The following is a 20,553-nucleotide window of genomic DNA, read 5'->3' as shown; positions in this document are numbered from 1 at the left end:
TTGTTTACATGCTGGGAAAAAATATCAGCTGGCAAAAGCCAGAAACCAATAAGGAAACACTGGGAACTCTCCTATTTAGAGGTTAAAAAATTGATGCAGGGAGCTCACTAAAATATACTATGACAAAAAAATGTTTTCTAGTAAACATTTGATTCCTGAGTTTCCTGCAAAATATTTTCACCCATTTCACCAGAAAAGCGGTATTCTTTTCTAACTTCAAAGACCAGACTAGAAACTATTAACGAGTTGACTGTGGCATGTATTTAAATTCTGGTTGTTTTAACATGTCACTTGTGGTGCTTTGGAGTGCTCTAGCTGCCACCAGCCAAAGTTCTTGCATACATATCCTCCCAGTGTGCCAGGCACTCAGCCTTCACCACAGCCTGGAGAGCTCTGCCAGGCTGGGCCACAGTGGGAGGCACCTTGGATGGCAGGGTGCCATGTCTCTGTTGATAACATCACCTTGCATGTTATCTCCATCTTGCCCTGTGAAGATGCAGGGCGTCTCTCAGTAATAAGAAAGAAAAGAAAATATATTACATTTCATACTTGTAATTAGCCAGGATGTTACAGTCCTCAATTATCCTCAGTTTAGCACATGGAGGAGAAAACTTTCTAGGCAATTTTCAAAGAGTCCCTTTTACTTTCCCTTTTGATATTTCTTTTTCTCTGTTGCTGTTGTTTCTCACTTTTTGCTTTTTTCTCTCTTGCCTTCTTCCCCAAGCCGGAAGGGACTGAGGTGGAAACCACGTACAACTCTGTGCTCTGTGCATCTGGTAAGAGCCATTTGTTTCCTAAGACTTTCTTTGCTGAGGTAGAAACTAAAGACAAAGGAAGAAGAAAAGGTTTGTGAGTGCTCCACTCTGAGAAGAAAGGTGTAGGGATCTGATAAAATTGAACAAACTAGATGCATATCCAGCTATTAGTGAACACAATTCTTCCTGGAGGAGAAAAGCTGAGGATGTAATAGTGTCTACAATTAGAGAGAGAGAAGCATATCTTTTAGGAAATGAGGCTGGCCAGGTCACTGCAGGGAGAGAATACCTGGGATTTAATAAGGTTATCTCTAATGCCTTTCATGTAACAGGTGTAAAATCACAAACCAGACTCTGCAGTAAGCCAGGTGTGCCCACCAAAGCAGAAAAGGCCATAAAAATAGGATGGAAAAAGTGTATTTGTCAGTCAAGGCTGGTTGATGATGCCGTATAGAAGTCCATGACAACCTGTGTGTAAGGGTATTGCAGGTCCAACACAAAATTTGCAGGATGGGAAACTTGGTCAACAAAATTGCAGATGAATGGATTTGTTGAAGTCAGGAAACCCCTCTTCAGGAGATGGTGTCTCACCCACGGATAGTTGCTGCTTGTGCATGTAGATACATCTGGAATTGTAATCAAATTAATCTGCTTTTTATCCCAGAAAAGTCAGTGTCAGACACAGTCTCCTTGGCTCTCCCAACAACTGTGGTGGATGGCTCAGCCAGAGCATATTTCTCAGTGCTAGGTAAATGAAACCTCCTCAAAGTGTCACATGCTAGTGTCACAGCCCTCCAGGCTGTGCTCAGTCTAACGGCAAATTTACACTGTGAATTGTCCCATTCCCCAGGTGACATCATGGGCACTGCCATGCAGAACCTACACCAGCTCCTCCAGATGCCCTTTGGCTGTGGGGAGCAGAACATGGTCCTGTTTGCACCCAACATCTACGTCCTGGACTACCTGAACAAGACAGGGCAGCTGAGTGAAGAGGTCAAATCCAAGGCCACTGGATACTTAGTGAGCGGTGAGCTTTTGCCTTTCTGTTCATCCCCTCCCTTGGCTACTGAATAAGGACACGGTTGGTCACCGGCCTGGATGATCTGTTGGAGGCTGTCTCTAGAAAGGAACAGGATACTGGCAGGTTAGGGGTATACAATGCAGTATCTGTGAGAAGGAATCCGATGCTCAGTTGGAAGTACAGGGTGAGAGACAACAGCATCCAAAGAGGAACACAGAAAAAGTCCAGGGCTGGCAATAACTCAGGATTTCTTTCCATGAGAAAAGGACTATATGAAACACATAAATCAGACTATAACCATTAATCATGGCAGCTGCTTATGTAGATGTTGAATTCTCCTTAGTATTGAGATGTAGAAAGTATTGCTCATCTTTGACCAGGGCAGAATTTTACCACATTAGCTAGGGCACGATGACAGGCACAACACCAGTACGTGCGCACACGGTGGGCATCTCCTGACTAGCAAGGGGCTGTTGTGACTCGGTTATTTTTGCAGGAGAATTGCACTTCCTCCAAAGAAAATGATCCTGTTTTCTGCATTCATATCCTGTGTAGGACTCACATTTTTAATCAGTTCTCCTCTGGGAACCATTCTCTCATTTCTTTCAAGTCTGGGATGCATTACCTCTCCTCATGAAGTCTTGGGCAGAGAGCAGCAATGACCACAGCTACCCAGTTTCCTGGTGGTTTTGGTGAGAAGAAGAGCAAAAGAATAGAGATATTCAGAGCCAGTATTTGCCTGAACTTCCTCTGTAATACTGAGGGGCATAGCTCACACTTGTGCCAATAGTTAAGGGGCACACTGTGTTCCAAATGTCTCCTACATTTCCTTTGCATGGCTGCTTGAAAACCACTGCGGCAACTGAAATATTTTTTCACTCTCCATTTCAGGGTACCAAAGGCAATTGAAGTACAAACACTGGGATGGTTCTTATAGCACCTTTGGGCCACGTTACGGGAAAGTTGGAAATACCTGGTAAGACCTCAGTACCACTGGCTTTTTGTTTCTGCTTTTCATGCCCTCTCACTCCTCAGTGTTCTCTTGTTCTCTCAGTGCTTGGTCATTGTGGAGTTTGAAATGGAGGTGGAGATGAAGTTATATGGGCCCTATGACCTCTGATGGGTAGAGGGCCTACTCAGGATGTCTTGGTTCCCTCTATCACTTTCAGGCTCACAGCCTTTGTCCTCAAGTCCTTTGCCCAGGCCCGGCATCACATCTTCATAGAGGAGAAGCACATCCAGGATGCTTTGATCTGGCTGAGTCAAAAGCAGAAGGAAAATGGCTGTTTCCGCAGTTCTGGGGCACTCCTGAACAATGCTATGAAGGTAACGTGTCTCCTGGTTGGCTCCATATGGGCTTTGTCAGGCTGGAACTTGGCAACTTGGCCACTCTGGGATCAACAGAGTTATTTCAGCACTTGGGGGTTAGGAAAGAGTGAAGAGTTATATATGTGAGTTATCACAGAAGCGGGAAGAAGTCAGCAGCCTTTTCTGAAGGACCTAGCATGAAAAGGAGGCCAAGAAGAATTTGCCCCTGAAGAATGCAGATAAGTAGCACAGGGAGAAGCCAATGTTGTGTGGGATCAACAAGTACCTTTGTGCTTCCCTGCAGGGTGGAGTGAATGACGAGGTCACACTGGCAGCCTACATCACTATTGCACTGCTGGAGATTCCTCTGCCTGTAACTGTACGTGTCTGCACCCCAGCCTGAGCCACAGATGGTACTAACCTGCCCTACCAGTGTCCCAATGCCCAGATTAGCAGGTCCCTTTACCTCTGGAAAGAAGAAATCTTGTCTGAGTAGTCTTTCCATTTAAGCCTAGACTGAACTAACTTTTTCTTCAGTTTTTGTCCCCTGTCTAATCCTGTCTCCTGTATACACATTTCACTTGATATTTTTCTGAGTTCTTTTGTGGATGATAATGGATTTGCTCCATACAGCTTGGATTGACAGTGAGTTAAATAATATTTAATTCTCTGAAGTGAGACAAATAGGTTTTCTACACCTACAGAAATCTCATTTTGTTTCTTAGAATAGTACAATCCTGTTAAACCACTCTTGGGCCTATTGTGCAGACACAACACCACAGGTCAGTAAAAAAGCATGGCACCCTCAGGCATTCATTCTCATTTTCTTTGCTTCTTCTAGATGGTTTTATGGGAAATCCCCATCCTTAATCCTTGAATAATAAGGTATACCTATAGGTAATAAAGTATAGGTATAGGGAATACCATCGTGGCACTCTGTGAAAAACCTGAGGCCTACTTAAGAGCAGTGTGGGTTTGGTCATTCTGATCCCCTGACTTTGAGACAAGGTGGTGGTGCAGGTAAAATTGGGGTATGAATCACAGCAGGACTGCTGAGCCAGTGTGGTTGCCAGGCTGTTGCAGTCCCTCTGCTCCAAATGTGGTAGGGAATGTTTTGTGTCTAAAGTTTTCTCCTGTGTAGCAAGAACCAGCAGAAGGAATTATTTTGTCAGTAAGGTGACATGGATGACACTAACTTCACCAGAAGAGTATTCTTTCTTTGTTATGTGCTTTATTTAGAAGCCAAGCTCTCAGGCAGAACCATATTGGATAATGAGGATGTTTTCCAGCTCCCTGTCTGAGTCTAAAACTTCCTCTGAATGTGAAGGAAAGGGTTTGTCACAATCTGCGTGGAGAATGGGTGCATTTCAAGTTAAGCTCTATGAACTAAGATTAGCACAGCCCTTAAGCAATTAAGGCTCATACAGAGTATTTCGACAAGTAAAATAAGCCATATTAGACCCTCATAAAAACCTTAATAGCACTGTCCTCAGCATGTGTGTCTACTGTCACATCCTGTCATTAGACTGGACTCCCCAATACTTACTTTACAAACAGTAGTAGGCATAGACACAACCAATTTTGGTTTTATTCTTTGCTTTCTTAAAACCAGCTGAACTGCTTCTCCAAAAGGGATCACAAAAGATTTCATCTTCCAGTAGACACACAGTGAAAGTCAAAGTACAAAGCAACAGAAAAATATGTCTTTTCCTTCTAGACACTTTATTAAGCTGTAAATATGCTGTTAGCTTTCAGGTCATGGCATGGTCTCCCTGCAGAGCTACATTTTCAGTTTTATAGAAGCTTTTCCATCACAAGTGAGGAGTAGTCATGTGTCTTGCTGAAAGGTCATAGGGTAACAGTGTCTGTTAGTCATAACATTGTGTAAAGTAGCTACATTTTACTTTGCTGTAGTGATTGCACTCTTAAACCAATAGATGCATTGTTAATGTTAACATCACAAAAAATACTCTACAAAATACAAAGAAACCCACACTTTTTCAAAACGCCCTGGAAAAGGGGAACCAAAAAAAATGAAAGGATAGAGCAGAGGGTAAAAGCACAGAAGAGTCTCGGGATGAGAGTAGGAGGAGGAAAGCAAGTATTCTGTACACCTAAAGCAAGGAAGTATTTCATACCACTCCTCTCACCCCAGACACAATCAGGCCAGTAATTCTTCTTGAGGAAGAAGGATTGGAGCCCTGTCTTCACAGTCTTTAAATCAAACTAGGAAAAACCATTACATCAAGACATATTAAAGAAAAGTAGATTCAAAATAAGGAACAGCCTTTGGCTGCCCATTTGTTCTAGGAATTATTAGGCCTGGAGGTAAGGGATACACAATGGTAAAATCTTTGGTAGGCCAGAAAGTGGGGATGCTAAGGGTCCACAGGTACCACCCCTATTCCTGGTGTTCTAAGATGGACCTCAGTAAGCTCACCTCCAGTTCAGTCTCTCTCTCCTTCCAGCACTCAGTGGTGCGGAATGCTCTGTTCTGCCTGGAAACAGCAGCAAATCAGAAAGAAAACCACGTGTACACCAAGGCACTGCTGGCGTACGCCTTTGCCCTGGCAGGGAACAGGGAGAAGCGGAAGGCATTGCTCGACTCACTTGAGAAGGAAGCTGTGAGCAAGGGTGAGCGTTCCTGGTGGGACACGGCTTTCACCAGCCTTACATCTTCCCTTGGCAGAATGGCTTTTGTTGGTGGGGCAATGGCTGCAGGAATGGCCCCTGTGCGTAGGGAAAGGTGGAGGGAGAGGAAAGACTTGTGCAAAGGGATTATGTTTTTGAGAAGTCCCTCTCAGTCCTTCTTCTCTGCTCCGAGGCAGCTCCCCAGGAAGCAGCAGGCACCATCCCCTGGGTGCTGAGCTGAAGGGTGGCTCTGCTCCCACCTCTCCTCAGCCCACTCCTCTGGCCACGCCAGGCACTGCTTGGCAAAGGCTTAGCAATGCTCAGGGACGTTCCTTCCTTCCAGGACACGGGCTCAACACAGAACAAAGGTGACTTTGCCCAGCACAAGGCATGTCAGTCAGAGAAGAGATGGGTGTGCTGAGACAGAAGATGAACATACAGGGCATTTTGGAGGCCACAGCACAAACTCTGAGTCTTCTAGGAAAATCAAGTAATCACTTGGAACTAATCAGGTTGAGTCAGGCTGGCCAGAGGGTTTGCCCAAGCAGTGGGTAGTGGAACTGTGAAGGGAGTATCCCCCACACCTTTTGCCTTCTCCACCTGCAGGGGACTGGTAAGCCCTGGTCACATTCTTTGGGCCATTTGGCCTCACAGAGCTTCTCACTGCCCAACGCTGGCATCTCTTCTCACAAAGGGAAGGAGTGGCGTCCTCCTGAGGTCTCTGGTTCCCTGCAGTGCCCAAGCCCAGAAATGTCCATGTGAATGTGGGGTCTAGGACAAAGTGCTGTCTAGGCCTGGGGCTCAGCACTCTCACAGTCATTGTTAAGCTGAAAAATGTGTAAACCTGACCCTTCCCACTTCAGCCTGCATGACAGACACATCCTGGAGGCTCCGTCCTCCCAGCTGGAGCGGCAGCAGATGAAGAAGTGCCTTGCAATACTTAATAGTAATCATTGCTTGTTGTCTCGTCTCGCTGGCTCCTGTGAAGATGGCTCTGTTCACTGGCAGCGGCCTGGGAAGGAGCCAGAGGCTGATCTCCCGTACTATCGCTCCCGAGCCCCCTCTGCGGAAGTGGAGATGACGGCCTACGTGCTCCTGGCTCACCTCACCTCGCAGCCAGCCCCTGCCCAGGAGGAGCTGGCATTTGCATCCCTTATTGCAAAGTGGATCAGCAGTCAGCAGAATCCCAATGGAGGCTTCTCCTCCACCCAGGTGAGCTGCTTCCCTCCGGCCACCATGCACGTCCACCTCAGAAGATGGGACGTGTCAGAGAACCAGGTGGGAGCACAGGAAGGTTTGCCAGGAAGGTGGGAACTGTAGTCCTGCAATAGATCCGTGCAGTACCTTCCACGGCGGCCAAGTTCCCAAGAGGCCAAGGGAAGTATGTCAGGTAGTGCCTCTGGGAAGGGAAATATGCTGAAGCTGCTCTTTCCCTCTGTCTTTTCTTCTTAACACTGGAGAAAGTGGGGCTGGAGGAGAGGGTGCCTGTGACAGAAAGGGCGGCTGCAGGAGGACGGGCTGTGGAGAGGCTAATTGCAGCCCCTGAGTGCTGGGACTCATCTCTTTCAGGACACAGTGGTGGCTCTCCAAGCCTTGTCCCTGTATGGAGCTGTCACCTATGCCAAGAGCGGGGCAGCTTCCACAGTGGCCCTGCGATCTGGAGGGGACTTCCAGCAAGAGTTCCAAGTGGATGCCAGCAACCGGCTGCTGCTGCAGCGCGTGCCCCTTCCCCAGGTGCCGGGGCAGTACAGCGTGGAGGTGTCTGGTGAAGGATGCGTCTACCTGCAGGTGAGGGTTGCATCCTGGGAAGGGAGCCCCTTGCCAGGCAGGAGCAGGGAGAGGACAGGATCAGAGAACCATCCAGGCTGGAAAAGACCCTAAGATCATCGAGTCCTCCCACTGAGGTAGAGGAGAGTAAAGAGTAAAGGAGGGAGGGGAGAAGTGGAAGGCTGTGGGTAAAGGGAGAGGAGGAGAAGAAGAGTAGAGGTGTGTGGAAGAGAAAGAGTGGGAGAGAAGGAGGGAAGGCTCTGCAGCATGGAGGAGCTGTGAGAATGGGAGAAGTGGGGAGGCAGGGTGGGGAGAGGGTCCCCTCTCTCCCACGCTGAGCGTGCACACACGCTCACACAGAGCTGCTGGCTGTCCCCTAGACAAGCCTGAGGTACAACGTGCAGCCCACGCAGGAGGAGGCACCCTTCATGCTTCACGTGTACACAGTCCCAGAGACGTGTGAGGACTCCAAGGCTCACAAGGTCTTTGACATTGGCATAAATGTCAGGTGAGTCTGCATTTTGATCTGAGCTTTCCTGTTGAGCCATGGGAGCTGGGGGAGGTCTGGTTGTCCCCAGGGTGAGCCAGTCTGGGAGAGCAGCACATTCCTGGGAAGGTGGGCAGGAGGCAGCTGTTCTGTGAGGAGAGGCTCTGGAGGAAGGACTTGTCCTGCTGTGTGGGCAGCCCAAGGCTGGGCTAGTGAGAGGCTGCATAGGTGACTAGAAGCACCTGGCACAGCTGGAGAAGAAGGTGCTGGACTGTCAGGACTCAGTGGGGTGCCAAGTGTTAGGGAAATGCTGGAAGCGTGCCCAGCTTTGAGTTGATGTGCACTGAATCTTTGTTGCTTGGTTCCTTAGTTACACAGGGGAGCGCAATGGCTCCAACATGGTGATTGTTGATGTGAAGATGCTGTCGGGATTCGTCCCCTTGAAGTCCTCAGTGAGGAAGGTAGGAGCCTGTTTGTCATACAGGCAACGTTGAATCACAGAGTCATTAAGGGTGGAAAAGATCTCCATCTCCAAGCTCTGACCAAATGCCACCATACCCACTTATTACCATATTGCAAAGTACCCCCTCTACTCTTTTCTTTAACTTTTTCTGGGATTGTGACTCCACCACTTCCCTGTGAAGCCTGTTCCAATGCTTAACCACTCTTTCAGTGAAGCAATTTCTCCCAATATCCAACAGGAATCTCCCCTGCCACAAACTGAGGACATTTCCTCTTGTTCTATCACTAGTTGCCTGGGAGGAGAGACTAACCCTTGCCTGGCTACAACCTCCTTTCAGGGTGTTGTAGAGAGCAATAAGGTTCCCCCAAGGCTTCTTTTTTTCACACTAAGCAATCTCAGTACCCTCAGCCGCTCCTCATAAGACTTACATTCCAGTCCTTTTCCCAGCTCATTGTCTTTCTTTGTAGTTGCTCCAGTAGCTCAAGGTCTGAAGTCAGGGCTCCAAAACTGAGTGCGGAATTCAACGTGCAGCATCACCAGTGCTGAATACAGAGAGAAAACATCCACTTTCTCAGTTTCAAGACACCTTTCCAATGTCTGTAGCAAAGAACAAAGCTTCAGCTTGATTTTTCACTGTCATTTGCACATTTGACATGTACCGTGTTCTCTTTTCATACATGGCTTAAGGCCAGCACAAGGGGAGGCAATGTGATCAGTCTAGGAAAAATAGACAAAGTAATTTTTTCTTTAGACTCGTGATGGGAACTTTTATTTTCACTGTGTCCCAACAGCTCCCCATAAACATTGTTTGTGCATAGTACATTCAAAAATAGTGCTGTTTCCTTTTTTCCTCTGCTGATCTACAAACATCTTCTAGCATTGTAACTCTTTAGGTCTTGGGTAACTGTTTGGGATGCTGAGTAGGTGCCTGAACTGCAAAATAAAGGCTATAATAATATGGTGCAGAACTAGCAAGCCAGAAGGAGCGTATTTTCATTTAATTGCTCCATCACTGTGCTTGAACCAGTGCTAAGTCTCTTCTGGAGAGGTTCTGGAGGTGGTACTTCTTCAGCCAGGCTGGTGAAGGGGAGGGCTGGAGACCATGCTACTGCTGTGGCACACCAAGGAGGCAGTTCTGTGCTACTTGCTTAGTTCCCTGAGTACTGCAGTATTTCACCCAGAGTACATCCCACCCATAGGGCTGTGCAAGGGGCACAGGGAGACCACCATCAATGCAGTAACATCTTGGTCTTCTTTCTTCAGCTGGAAGGCCACCCCGTTATTGAGCGCACAGAGCTGAATACCAACCATGTTCTACTATACCTGGAAAAGGTGAGGATGGGGCAGAAACACAGGCATTGGGACTTTTGGCTACATAGGGCAAACAATCTGGGACTCAAAACTACCATGGCTCTGACAAGAATGAGACTGAATATTTTACTGTCTTTTTCTGACTACAAACTCTAAGGGCTGCTTCCCTCCCAGCCCTCAGCAGGCATTCCCTGCACCCTGAGCGCAGATCAGGCCCTGCTCTCCCCACCAGCAGAGCCTCCCCCAGGGTGGGGGAAGGTCCCAGGGATTCCCCTTGTCCCTCAGCCAGTCCTTCAGCGCTGTGTCGGGCCAGGCACGGGTGGCCGGGGAGAGCGTGGGGGCCTGGGGTCAGTGCGGAGGCTCAGGGCAGCCCCTGCAGTGCAGAGCCCCCCTGAGCCTCCGCTGCTTCCCTTCCCAGCTGGGCAGGGAGACCCTCAGCTTCTCCTTCACGGTGGAGCGGGACATCCCCGTGCAGGGCCTGAAGCCAGCCCAGGTGAAGGTCTATGACTACTACGAGACAGGTGAGTGCCAGTAGTGCCCGTGGGAGCGAGGAGGGGCAGTGGGACACGAGGAGGGGCACAGGAGCTCTGGGGACCTGCAGCTGCCCCAGCCTGGCATGGCCACCCCAGCCCTGCCGGAGCTCTGGGAGCGCAGAGGGTCCGGGGTAGAGCCGTGGGTGCTGGGGGTCCCGTGTTCATTTCTGGCCCCAGAGGGTGGCCGTGCCCGCGCTTCCAGGCAGACCTGCTGCTCCCTGTGCCGCTGCTGTCCTGGCTGCTGTGCCAGGGTGGCAGTGACAGAGCTGTTTGTCCCCACCTCAGCCCAGTGTGCTGGGAGGAGGTGTCTGAGCAGCCCTTGGGTACACTGGAGTGGAGGTGCCTGTGCGGGTGGCTCTGCCTTGCTGCCACTGCCCCCAGACAGGGCTGGGACTGGGGCTGCCCCTACCCCAACTGGGATCGCTGGGGGAAACTGGGGATGGTGGCACCAGCCTGCTCTGGAGGCCTGGGAAAAGCATCTCTCTGGCACCCATCCCTCTGCCAGCAGTGCCAGGGGTCATCTCAGCTCACTCTCTCCCTTCCCTTCTGTTTTCCAGATGAGTTTGCCACACAGGAATACAGTGCTCCCTGCACCACAGGTAGGGTACTGCTTCCTTCACTGCTCTCTACATCTTCTTCATTACATTCTTGGTCTTCCAGCCAGCACTTGTCTCTTCCTGTTTTAATTTGGATGAGATTGGCCCAACTTACATGCGCAGATCTTGCATATAAAACTGAGAGCATGGGAGTTACAGAGATGGCAAGTTTGCCTCTGGTAGATACTGTCTGGAGGAAGTCTTCCTTCCTTCTCAGGTTCCCACTGCCCCAGGGTCTCTCAGGAGGCAGCTGTGCCTCATGACCCTGGGCAGCCAGCCCTCAGTCTTGATTTGGAGTCTGAGCTGGCTGCAGGACAGAAATACTTTGGGGGATTCTCTGCAATGCAAGACCAAGTGTGTTTGGCTTAGGAGAACAGGTAATTTAGGAGCTTCTGTAAAATCTCTGACCAAGGTTATTTCTCCTGTCCTTTATGGAGTCCTGCAATACGAAAACTGGCAGGTCTTGCTTTCCATTAGTTGCCCAGTTTCAGGTGTTTGGAGTATGGAAGCTTCTGGAAAGCAGAGTTCCTGGGAAATTGTTTTTCACAGGGCCTGACTGTGACATCTGAGAACAAAGTGATTTGGACTTGGAGAAGGCAAAAGCTTTGCCTCTTGCTGGTGGTAAATGGTGGTATCTATCTCCTTTCATGTTTTTATCTGATGTCTGGAAGAGTCTGAACTACCACACTTCTGTTCCATACTGCTTGTTAACCTGGGCTGTGTCCATAGCTACAGCTGTTTTCTGCTGATTCTGGACCTACAGCCTCCCTTCATAGAAAAATGTGCACAAGTCCTAAGATATTGAGTGGACAGTAAAACATGTCCAAAGGGTATTTTGGCATGGTCTGGTTGTCCAGTGTGAGACTCATTGGAAGACCTTAGATTTTAGGCTACTTTTCCCCAGTTCTGTTAACATGCAGATAAAGTCCTGTTCCCTCCCATCTTCTTTCATCTTTGCAGAGGAAGTAAACCAGGGAAATGATTGAAGAACACTCCCAGATGCTGGAACCCGCCTGCCTCACCACCACCACCACAGTGTGACAGATGAATAATGTCTGCAAGGAATGGAAAGTGAACTTTACAAATAAATTAACTGTACTCACCAATGATTTTTGAACACTTTGTTCCCAATTCTGATTTTTCCTGCTCATCTTTCAGTCACAGCTTTAATCTCCCTGGCTTCTTAGGTTAAAGAGTAACCCATCTAACAAGGCCTGTGTGCAGGGAAATAAGGCTAACAAGTGAAGAAAAAAAAAAAGAGGACAGAATGATTTAAGTGGAGATCAGCCTTTCTAATGTATCTATGTCTGTGTTATGTTCTCTGAACTCATCATCTGAGGTGCAGACTAATCAATGGAGAAGGACAGGTAGTTCTTGGGAACAATTTCTCTCCCCTGGCTTACAAACCATACCCTCAATTGACCTGGTCTCTGCAGAAGGCCTATCCATGTCTCCCACCATTAGGCAGCCTGGAAGATCAACTAATGTTACATGCAATCCAACCTCTGTGATCTTCCCTGTAGACACCCCTCCTGGGATTGTTTCTTGTTTGTAGAAGAGTGGGAGGAGACAGAGTCTGCCCTCTTCAATGATTAGAGAGTGCCTGGGGGCAGGAGGGATGTGTGCATGCATTCTGCCTTTGGCTGCTAACTTACAGTGGTCTGTTCTCCAGTTGAAGCTTGGGTCTTCCTGTGGAAGCTTCCATTATCTCATGTCTGCTACTTCTGGGAGAGTACCAAGGAGAAGCTAATGGCATTTGCCACTAACCTACCTGCCTAAGTCTAGTTTAAATGATACATTCATTTAAATCATATAGTTGCTTTGATGAAACTGTCTATAGGCCTCTTAGATACCTCCAGGAATGATCCCCCTTTCTTCATTTTGTCTCATGAATTTGTGGTTTTAACTTTTGAATGCAAAAAAATCTTATGTGACTGTTTATTCTCATGAAATGCTTATTGTTAGGTATCATGGCGTGTTGTGCATCCAAAGTATGCACAGCTAGCTGTTCCATCCAATTTTTGGCTTGGTGTGCCTGTACAAACAGTATTATTGAAAACAAATAAAATTCTTCATCTATTTTGCTAGATATTAATATTATGTCACTTTGTCTTCTGTGGTGTTTGGGGTTTGACACGACTTCCCACAGCATTCTCCTGGAGAAATTGACTGCCCATTGCTTGAAGAGATGCACTGTTTGATGGATAAAAAAGCTGTCTGGATAGCCAGGCCCAGGAAGTGGTGGCAAATGGAGTTCCATTCAGCTGGTCACTGGTGGGGTTCCCCAGGGCTCAGTGTTGGGGCCAGTCCTGTTTAATTATCAATGACCTGAGGACATCAAGTATACCCTCAGTAAGTTTGAAGGAAACACCGAGCTGGGTGGGAGTGTTGATCTGCTGGAGGGCAGGAAGGCTCAGTGGGTCAAGGCCAGTGGTGTGAGGCCAAGTGCTAGGTCCTACACTTGAGTCACAACAACCCCATGCAAGTCTACATGGTTCAGCAGTGGACTGAGCAGTGCTGGGTTAATGGTAGGACTTGACCTTACAGCCTTCTCCAGCTTAACAATTCTGTGAGTGACACTGTTAAGGTCCTAGTCCCTCTCTGATTTCACTTCAGCTGCTTAGAAACAAGCGGACGCTGCTAGAATGGGAAAGCCCACAGGTCTTCCCTTCACTTCTATCTGGTCTGCTGCAAAAGATCAGATTGGACAGGTTCACCCCATCCTCGCACCTCACAGCAGTGATTTCTCAGTGCAATCAAAGGGGGTATGTGATCAGAAGTTTATGCCCAAGGATCATCTTTCAGAAAACACCCTCTGTAGAGGCAGAGAGACAAACTTCCAGGGCATAATGGATCCGATACGCTGTCCTCTCTCCTTGGAGAACTGGCAAGTATGGAGAAAAATCTCCCAACTGCTAAAATCTATCTGCCTTCTGGTATTCTTGAGGAGTTCCCAAACACCACCTTGCCAGGAAATCTTAGGCCATGACACAGTCTGAACTATGGATAGGAGAAGAGACAAGAGTAACAGTAACAGAAAACAAAGCCAGAGACGTCTGATGAGAATCAAGACTTAATTTATTTATAGTGTTGCTTCCTTTTTGCTTATGAGGTGTCAAAGATCTTCTAGGGGCAGAGACACATAAACTGAGAAGGCAAGGCTCTGACAAGATGCATTCTTCAGGAATTTCCTTGTTCAGCCTTGACTGGAGGTGGGAAAAGGACAAAGTGAGGTAAATATTCTGGTGAGTGGTGTCCAGAGTCCTGGATATCTCTGTGTTCTGGTGGCTATGTGAGTTCAAGCCCTGTTAAACTATGGGAAACTGCTTCACCTAAAAATGCCCAGTTGCAGACAGATAACAGAATGGGAATGGCTGGACACATTCAAAATATCTATGCTACAGAGAGGGGAGGCAGATTCATCCTGGAGCTCCATGAGCTATTCTAGTACACATTCTCTCTCAGCAACTTCATTTCCCTGGAGAAGAGTTTGAAAGGTCCTTGCTAAAGAAATGTGAATAACATCAATATTGCACCATGATATTTGGGAGACAATTCCTCAGTACCTTTCAGTGCCTGCAGCATAGCTGAAGTGGCCCTAAAAAGGACAGAGACACAAAAGGCTGTGTGTGGTGTTCCATCCCAAGGGAGACTTGAATCTTATTTGCATAAAGTGACACAAGCAAAGAGGAAAAGACAATTGCCACTGTAAAATGAAGTCAGTAACACTGAGATTGCTATTCCCAGGGAACAAAAATGAAAGCTGTATCTGATCTTACAGAGGAAGCTGAATGGCAGCATTGCTTTTGGTCTCTGTACTGAGATGGGGACTGCAGTAGGCACAGTGCAGATAAATGCTGAGAGTAGACACAGGCCAAGGAAACACAAAGCCTACAAAGACTCTAGTTAAAGACAACCTGCAATAATCCCTGCTGGAGTATCTCAGTTGATCATGTGCACCCTACCTGTGGTGCAGGGAGCACTGTATTCCTGTGTTGCAAACTCGTCTGGAAAACAGAAGGGAAGGGAGAGAGTGAGCTGAGATGACCTCTGGCACTGCTGGCAGAGGGATGGGTGCCAGAGAGATGCTTTTCCCAGGCCTCCAGAGCAGGCTGGTGCCACCATCCCCAGTTTCCCCCAGCGATCCCAGTTGGGGTAGGGGCAGCCCCAGTCCCAGCCCTGTCTGGGGGCAGTGGCAGCAAGGCAGAGCCACCCGCACAGGCACCTCCACTCCAGTGTACCCAAGGGCTGCTCAGACACCTCCTCCCAGCACACTGGGCTGAGGTGGGGACAAACAGCTCTGTCACTGCCACCCTGGCACAGCAGCCAGGACAGCAGCGGCACAGGGAGCAGCAGGTCTGCCTGGAAGCACGGGCACGGCCACCCTCTGGGGCCAGAAATGAACACGGGACCCCCAGCACCCACGGCTCTACCCCGGACCCTCTGCGCTCCCAGAGCTCCGGCAGGGCTGGGGTGGCCATGCCAGGCTGGGGCAGCTGCAGGTCCCCAGAGCTCCTGTGCCCCTCCTCGTGTCCCACTGCCCCTCCTCGCTCCCACGGGCACTACTGGCACTCACCTGTCTCGTAGTAGTCATAGACCTTCACCTGGGCTGGCTTCAGGCCCTGCACGGGGATGTCCCGCTCCACCGTGAAGGAGAAGCTGAGGGTCTCCCTGCCCAGCTGGGAAGGGAAGCAGCGGAGGCTCAGGGGGGCTCTGCACTGCAGGGGCTGCCCTGAGCCTCCGCACTGACCCCAGGCCCCCACGCTCTCCCCGGCCACCCGTGCCTGGCCCGACACAGCGCTGAAGGACTGGCTGAGGGACAAGGGGAATCCCTGGGACCTTCCCCCACCCTGGGGGAGGCTCTGCTGGTGGGGAGAGCAGGGCCTGATCTGCGCTCAGGGTGCAGGGAATGCCTGCTGAGGGCTGGGAGGGAAGCAGCCCTTAGAGTTTGTAGTCAGAAAAAGACAGTAAAATATTCAGTCTCATTCTTGTCAGAGCCATGGTAGTTTTGAGTCCCAGATTGTTTGCCCTATGTAGCCAAAAGTCCCAATGCCTGTGTTTCTGCCCCATCCTCACCTTTTCCAGGTATAGTAGAACATGGTTGGTATTCAGCTCTGTGCGCTCAATAACGGGGTGGCCTTCCAGCTGAAGAAAGAAGACCAAGATGTTACTGCATTGATGGTGGTCTCCCTGTGCCCCTTGCACAGCCCTATGGGTGGGATGTACTCTGGGTGAAATACTGCAGTACTCAGGGAACTAAGCAAGTAGCACAGAACTGCCTCCTTGGTGTGCCACAGCAGTAGCATGGTCTCCAGCCCTCCCCTTCACCAGCCTGGCTGAAGAAGTACCACCTCCAGAACCTCTCCAGAAGAGACTTAGCACTGGTTCAAGCACAGTGATGGAGCAATTAAATGAAAATACGCTCCTTCTGGCTTGCTAGTTCTGCACCATATTATTATAGCCTTTATTTTGCAGTTCAGGCACCTACTCAGCATCCCAAACAGTTACCCAAGACCTAAAGAGTTACAATGCTAGAAGATGTTTGTAGATCAGCAGAGGAAAAAAGGAAACAGCACTATTTTTGAATGTACTATGCACAAACAATGTTTATGGGGAGCTGTTGGGACACAGTGAAAATAAAAGTTCCCATCACGAGTCTAAAGAAAAAATTACTTTGTCTATTTTTCCTAGACTGATCACATTGCCTCCCCTTGTGCTGGCCTTAAGCCATGTATGAAAAGAGAACACGGTACATGTCAAATGTGCAAATGACAGTGAAAAATCAAGCTGAAGCTTTGTTCTTTGCTACAGACATTGGAAAGGTGTCTTGAAACTGAGAAAGTGGATGTTTTCTCTCTGTATTCAGCACTGGTGATGCTGCACGTTGAATTCCGCACTCAGTTTTGGAGCCCTGACTTCAGACCTTGAGCTACTGGAGCAACTACAAAGAAAGACAATGAGCTGGGAAAAGGACTGGAATGTAAGTCTTATGAGGAGCGGCTGAGGGTACTGAGATTGCTTAGTGTGAAAAAAAGAAGCCTTGGGGGAACCTTATTGCTCTCTACAACACCCTGAAAGGAGGTTGTAGCCAGGCAAGGGTTAGTCTCTCCTCCCAGGCAACTAGTGATAGAACAAGAGGAAATGTCCTCAGTTTGTGGCAGGGGAGATTCCTGTTGGATATTGGGAGAAATTGCTTCACTGAAAGAGTGGTTAAGCATTGGAACAGGCTTCACAGGGAAGTGGTGGAGTCACAATCCCAGAAAAAGTTAAAGAAAAGAGTAGAGGGGGGTACTTTGCAATATGGTAATAAGTGGGTATGGTGGCATTTGGTCAGAGCTTGGAGATGGAGATCTTTTCCACCCTTAATGACTCTGTGATTCAACGTTGCCTGTATGACAAACAGGCTCCTACCTTCCTCACTGAGGACTTCAAGGGGACGAATCCCGACAGCATCTTCACATCAACAATCACCATGTTGGAGCCATTGCGCTCCCCTGTGTAACTAAGGAACCAAGCAACAAAGATTCAGTGCACATCAACTCAAAGCTGGGCACGCTTCCAGCATTTCCCTAACACTTGGCACCCCACTGAGTCCTGACAGTCCAGCACCTTCTTCTCCAGCTGTGCCAGGTGCTTCTAGTCACCTATGCAGCCTCTCACTAGCCCAGCCTTGGGCTGCCCACACAGCAGGACAAGTCCTTCCTCCAGAGCCTCTCCTCACAGAACAGCTGCCTCCTGCCCACCTTCCCAGGAATGTGCTGCTCTCCCAGACTGGCTCACCCTGGGGACAACCAGACCTCCCCCAGCTCCCATGGCTCAACAGGAAAGCTCAGATCAAAATGCAGACTCACCTGACATTTATGCCAATGTCAAAGACCTTGTGAGCCTTGGAGTCCTCACACGTCTCTGGGACTGTGTACACGTGAAGCATGAAGGGTGCCTCCTCCTGCGTGGGCTGCACGTTGTACCTCAGGCTTGTCTAGGGGACAGCCAGCAGCTCTGTGTGAGCGTGTGTGCACGCTCAGCGTGGGAGAGAGGGGACCCTCTCCCCACCCTGCCTCCCCACTTCTCCCATTCTCACAGCTCCTCCATGCTGCAGAGCCTTCCCTCCTTCTCTCCCACTCTTTCTCTTCCACACACCTCTACTCTTCTTCTCCTCCTCTCCCTTTACCCACAGCCTTCCACTTCTCCCCTCCCTCCTTTACTCTTTACTCTCCTCTACCTCAGTGGGAGGACTCGATGATCTTAGGGTCTTTTCCAGCCTGGATGGTTCTCTGATCCTGTCCTCTCCCTGCTCCTGCCTGGCAAGGGGCTCCCTTCCCAGGATGCAACCCTCACCTGCAGGTAGACGCATCCTTCACCAGACACCTCCACGCTGTACTGCCCCGGCACCTGGGGAAGGGGCACGCGCTGCAGCAGCAGCCGGTTGCTGGCATCCACTTGGAACTCTTGCTGGAAGTCCCCTCCAGATCGCAGGGCCACTGTGGAAGCTGCCCCGCTCTTGGCATAGGTGACAGCTCCATACAGGGACAAGGCTTGGAGAGCCACCACTGTGTCCTGAAAGAGATGAGTCCCAGCACTCAGGGGCTGCAATTAGCCTCTCCACAGCCCGTCCTCCTGCAGCCGCCCTTTCTGTCACAGGCACCCTCTCCTCCAGCCCCACTTTCTCCAGTGTTAAGAAGAAAAGACAGAGGGAAAGAGCAGCTTCAGCATATTTCCCTTCCCAGAGGCACTACCTGACATACTTCCCTTGGCCTCTTGGGAACTTGGCCGCCGTGGAAGGTACTGCACGGATCTATTGCAGGACTACAGTTCCCACCTTCCTGGCAAACCTTCCTGTGCTCCCACCTGGTTCTCTGACACGTCCCATCTTCTGAGGTGGACGTGCATGGTGGCCGGAGGGAAGCAGCTCACCTGGGTGGAGGAGAAGCCTCCATTGGGATTCTGCTGACTGCTGATCCACTTTGCAATAAGGGATGCAAATGCCAGCTCCTCCTGGGCAGGGGCTGGCTGCGAGGTGAGGTGAGCCAGGAGCACGTAGGCCGTCATCTCCACTTCCGCAGAGGGGGCTCGGGAGCGATAGTACGGGAGATCAGCCTCTGGCTCCTTCCCAGGCCGCTGCCAGTGAACAGAGCCATCTTCACAGGAGCCAGCGAGACGAGACAACAAGCAATGATTACTATTAAGTATTGCAAGGCACTTCTTCATCTGCTGCCGCTCCAGCTGGGAGGACGGAGCCTCCAGGATGTGTCTGTCATGCAGGCTGAAGTGGGAAGGGTCAGGTTTACACATTTTTCAGCTTAACAATGACTGTGAGAGTGCTGAGCCCCAGGCCTAGACAGCACTTTGTCCTAGACCCCACATTCACATGGACATTTCTGGGCTTGGGCACCGCAGGGAACCAGAGACCTCAGGAGGACGCCACTCCTTCCCTTTGTGAGAAGAGATGCCAGCGTTGGGCAGTGAGAAGCTCTGTGAGGCCAAATGGCCCAAAGAATGTGACCAGGGCTTACCAGTCCCCTGCAGGTGGAGAAGGCAAAAGGTGTGGGGGATACTCCCTTCACAGTTCCACTACCCACTGCTTGGGCAAACCCTCTGGCCAGCCTGACTCAACCTGATTAGTTCCAAGTGATTACTTGATTTTCCTAGAAGACTCAGAGTTTGTGCTGTGGCCTCCAAAATGCCCTGTATGTTCATCTTCTGTCTCAGCACACCCATCTCTTCTCTGACTGACATGCCTTGTGCTGGGCAAAGTCACCTTTGTTCTGTGTTGAGCCCGTGTCCTGGAAGGAAGGAACGTCCCTGAGCATTGCTAAGCCTTTGCCAAGCAGTGCCTGGCGTGGCCAGAGGAGTGGGCTGAGGAGAGGTGGGAGCAGAGCCACCCTTCAGCTCAGCACCCAGGGGATGGTGCCTGCTGCTTCCTGGGGAGCTGCCTCGGAGCAGAGAAGAAGGACTGAGAGGGACTTCTCAAAAACATAATCCCTTTGCACAAGTCTTTCCTCTCCCTCCACCTTTCCCTACGCACAGGGGCCATTCCTGCAGCCATTGCCCCACCAACAAAAGCCATTCTGCCAAGGGAAGATGTAAGGCTGGTGAAAGCCGTGTCCCACCAGGAACGCTCACCCTTGCTCACAGCTTCCTTCTCAAGTGAGTCGAGCAATGCCTTCCGCTTCTCCCTGTTCCCTGCCAGGGCAAAGGCGTACGCCAGCAGTGCCTTGGTGTACACGTGGTTTTCTTTCTGATTTGCTGCTGTTTCCAGGCAGAACAGAGCATTCCGCACCACTGAGTACTGGGGAGAGAAAGCCATCGATTAGAAGGCTGGGGAGAAATTAGGTTTTTGCCTTACTAAAAGCACATCAACCTACTGAACTTTCAGGAGGGGACTGCCAGAAGGAGGTCTAGAAACAAGTAGGGTACAATGTCTCACAGATATAGCAAAAATGACAGTTCTTATACCACAGGGCTCAACAACCAAGTTATTTTTCCAATCTGGAGCAAATTCTGGTCAGTTCTGTGTTGCCATAGACTGGCACAGCACAACTGGCTCAACTTAGGATGCAGACACATACGGTCACAGGCAGAGGAATCTCCAGCAAGGCAATAGTGATGTAGGCAGTCAGTGTGACCTCGTTGTCCACTCCACCCTGCAGGGAAACACAAAGGTAGATGCTGACCTCACCT

General features: G+C 49.7%; 2 protein-coding genes and 1 long non-coding RNA gene across 7 annotated transcripts in view; 1 reads left to right on the top strand and 2 right to left on the bottom strand.

Moving 5' to 3' along the window:
- The window catches only part of LOC116439424 (alpha-2-macroglobulin-like), a 37,257-nt gene extending 24,290 nt beyond the window's left edge, over positions 1-12,967 (top strand). For all 5 annotated transcript variants that reach the window (XM_032098933.1, XM_032098932.1, XM_032098931.1 and 2 more), the window contains 15 exons: positions 725-776; positions 1,420-1,503; positions 1,606-1,782; positions 2,668-2,752; positions 2,946-3,102; positions 3,389-3,463; positions 5,553-5,718; positions 6,704-6,927; positions 7,285-7,503; positions 7,863-7,990; positions 8,340-8,430; positions 9,696-9,764; positions 10,162-10,264; positions 10,834-10,875; positions 11,833-12,967. In XM_032098933.1, the coding sequence (XP_031954824.1) occupies positions 725-776; positions 1,420-1,503; positions 1,606-1,782; positions 2,668-2,752; positions 2,946-3,102; positions 3,389-3,463; positions 5,553-5,718; positions 6,704-6,927; positions 7,285-7,503; positions 7,863-7,990; positions 8,340-8,430; positions 9,696-9,764; positions 10,162-10,264; positions 10,834-10,875; positions 11,833-11,858 (1,698 nt within the window). In that variant the 3' untranslated portion in view covers positions 11,859-12,967. The remainder of the gene's footprint in view (positions 1-724; positions 777-1,419; positions 1,504-1,605; positions 1,783-2,667; positions 2,753-2,945; positions 3,103-3,388; positions 3,464-5,552; positions 5,719-6,703; positions 6,928-7,284; positions 7,504-7,862; positions 7,991-8,339; positions 8,431-9,695; positions 9,765-10,161; positions 10,265-10,833; positions 10,876-11,832) is intronic.
- On the bottom strand, positions 4,788-5,559 carry LOC116439439. Its single transcript, XR_004238161.1, has 2 exons — positions 5,235-5,559; positions 4,788-4,924 (listed from the first exon to the last, which is right to left on the bottom strand). It is a non-coding gene; the product is annotated as an uncharacterized LOC116439439 (long non-coding RNA).
- A 960-nt stretch (positions 12,968-13,927) lies between the features above and the next one.
- A2M (alpha-2-macroglobulin) overlaps positions 13,928-20,553 on the bottom strand; it is a 31,460-nt gene continuing 24,834 nt past the window's right edge. The window contains exons 27-36 of the mRNA XM_032098936.1: positions 20,442-20,516; positions 19,996-20,161; positions 18,787-19,010; positions 18,211-18,429; positions 17,724-17,851; positions 17,284-17,374; positions 15,949-16,017; positions 15,449-15,551; positions 14,838-14,879; positions 13,928-14,078 (exon numbers count right to left, since the gene is read on the bottom strand). Coding sequence (XP_031954827.1) covers positions 14,053-14,078; positions 14,838-14,879; positions 15,449-15,551; positions 15,949-16,017; positions 17,284-17,374; positions 17,724-17,851; positions 18,211-18,429; positions 18,787-19,010; positions 19,996-20,161; positions 20,442-20,516 — 1,143 coding nt within the window. The 3' untranslated portion in view covers positions 13,928-14,052. The remainder of the gene's footprint in view (positions 14,079-14,837; positions 14,880-15,448; positions 15,552-15,948; positions 16,018-17,283; positions 17,375-17,723; positions 17,852-18,210; positions 18,430-18,786; positions 19,011-19,995; positions 20,162-20,441; positions 20,517-20,553) is intronic.

This window comes from Corvus moneduloides, chromosome 2 (genome assembly GCF_009650955.1).
Source record: "Corvus moneduloides isolate bCorMon1 chromosome 2, bCorMon1.pri, whole genome shotgun sequence".
Classification (NCBI taxonomy): domain Eukaryota; kingdom Metazoa; phylum Chordata; class Aves; order Passeriformes; family Corvidae; genus Corvus; species Corvus moneduloides.
This window is presented reverse-complemented; position numbering and strand designations above follow the sequence as displayed.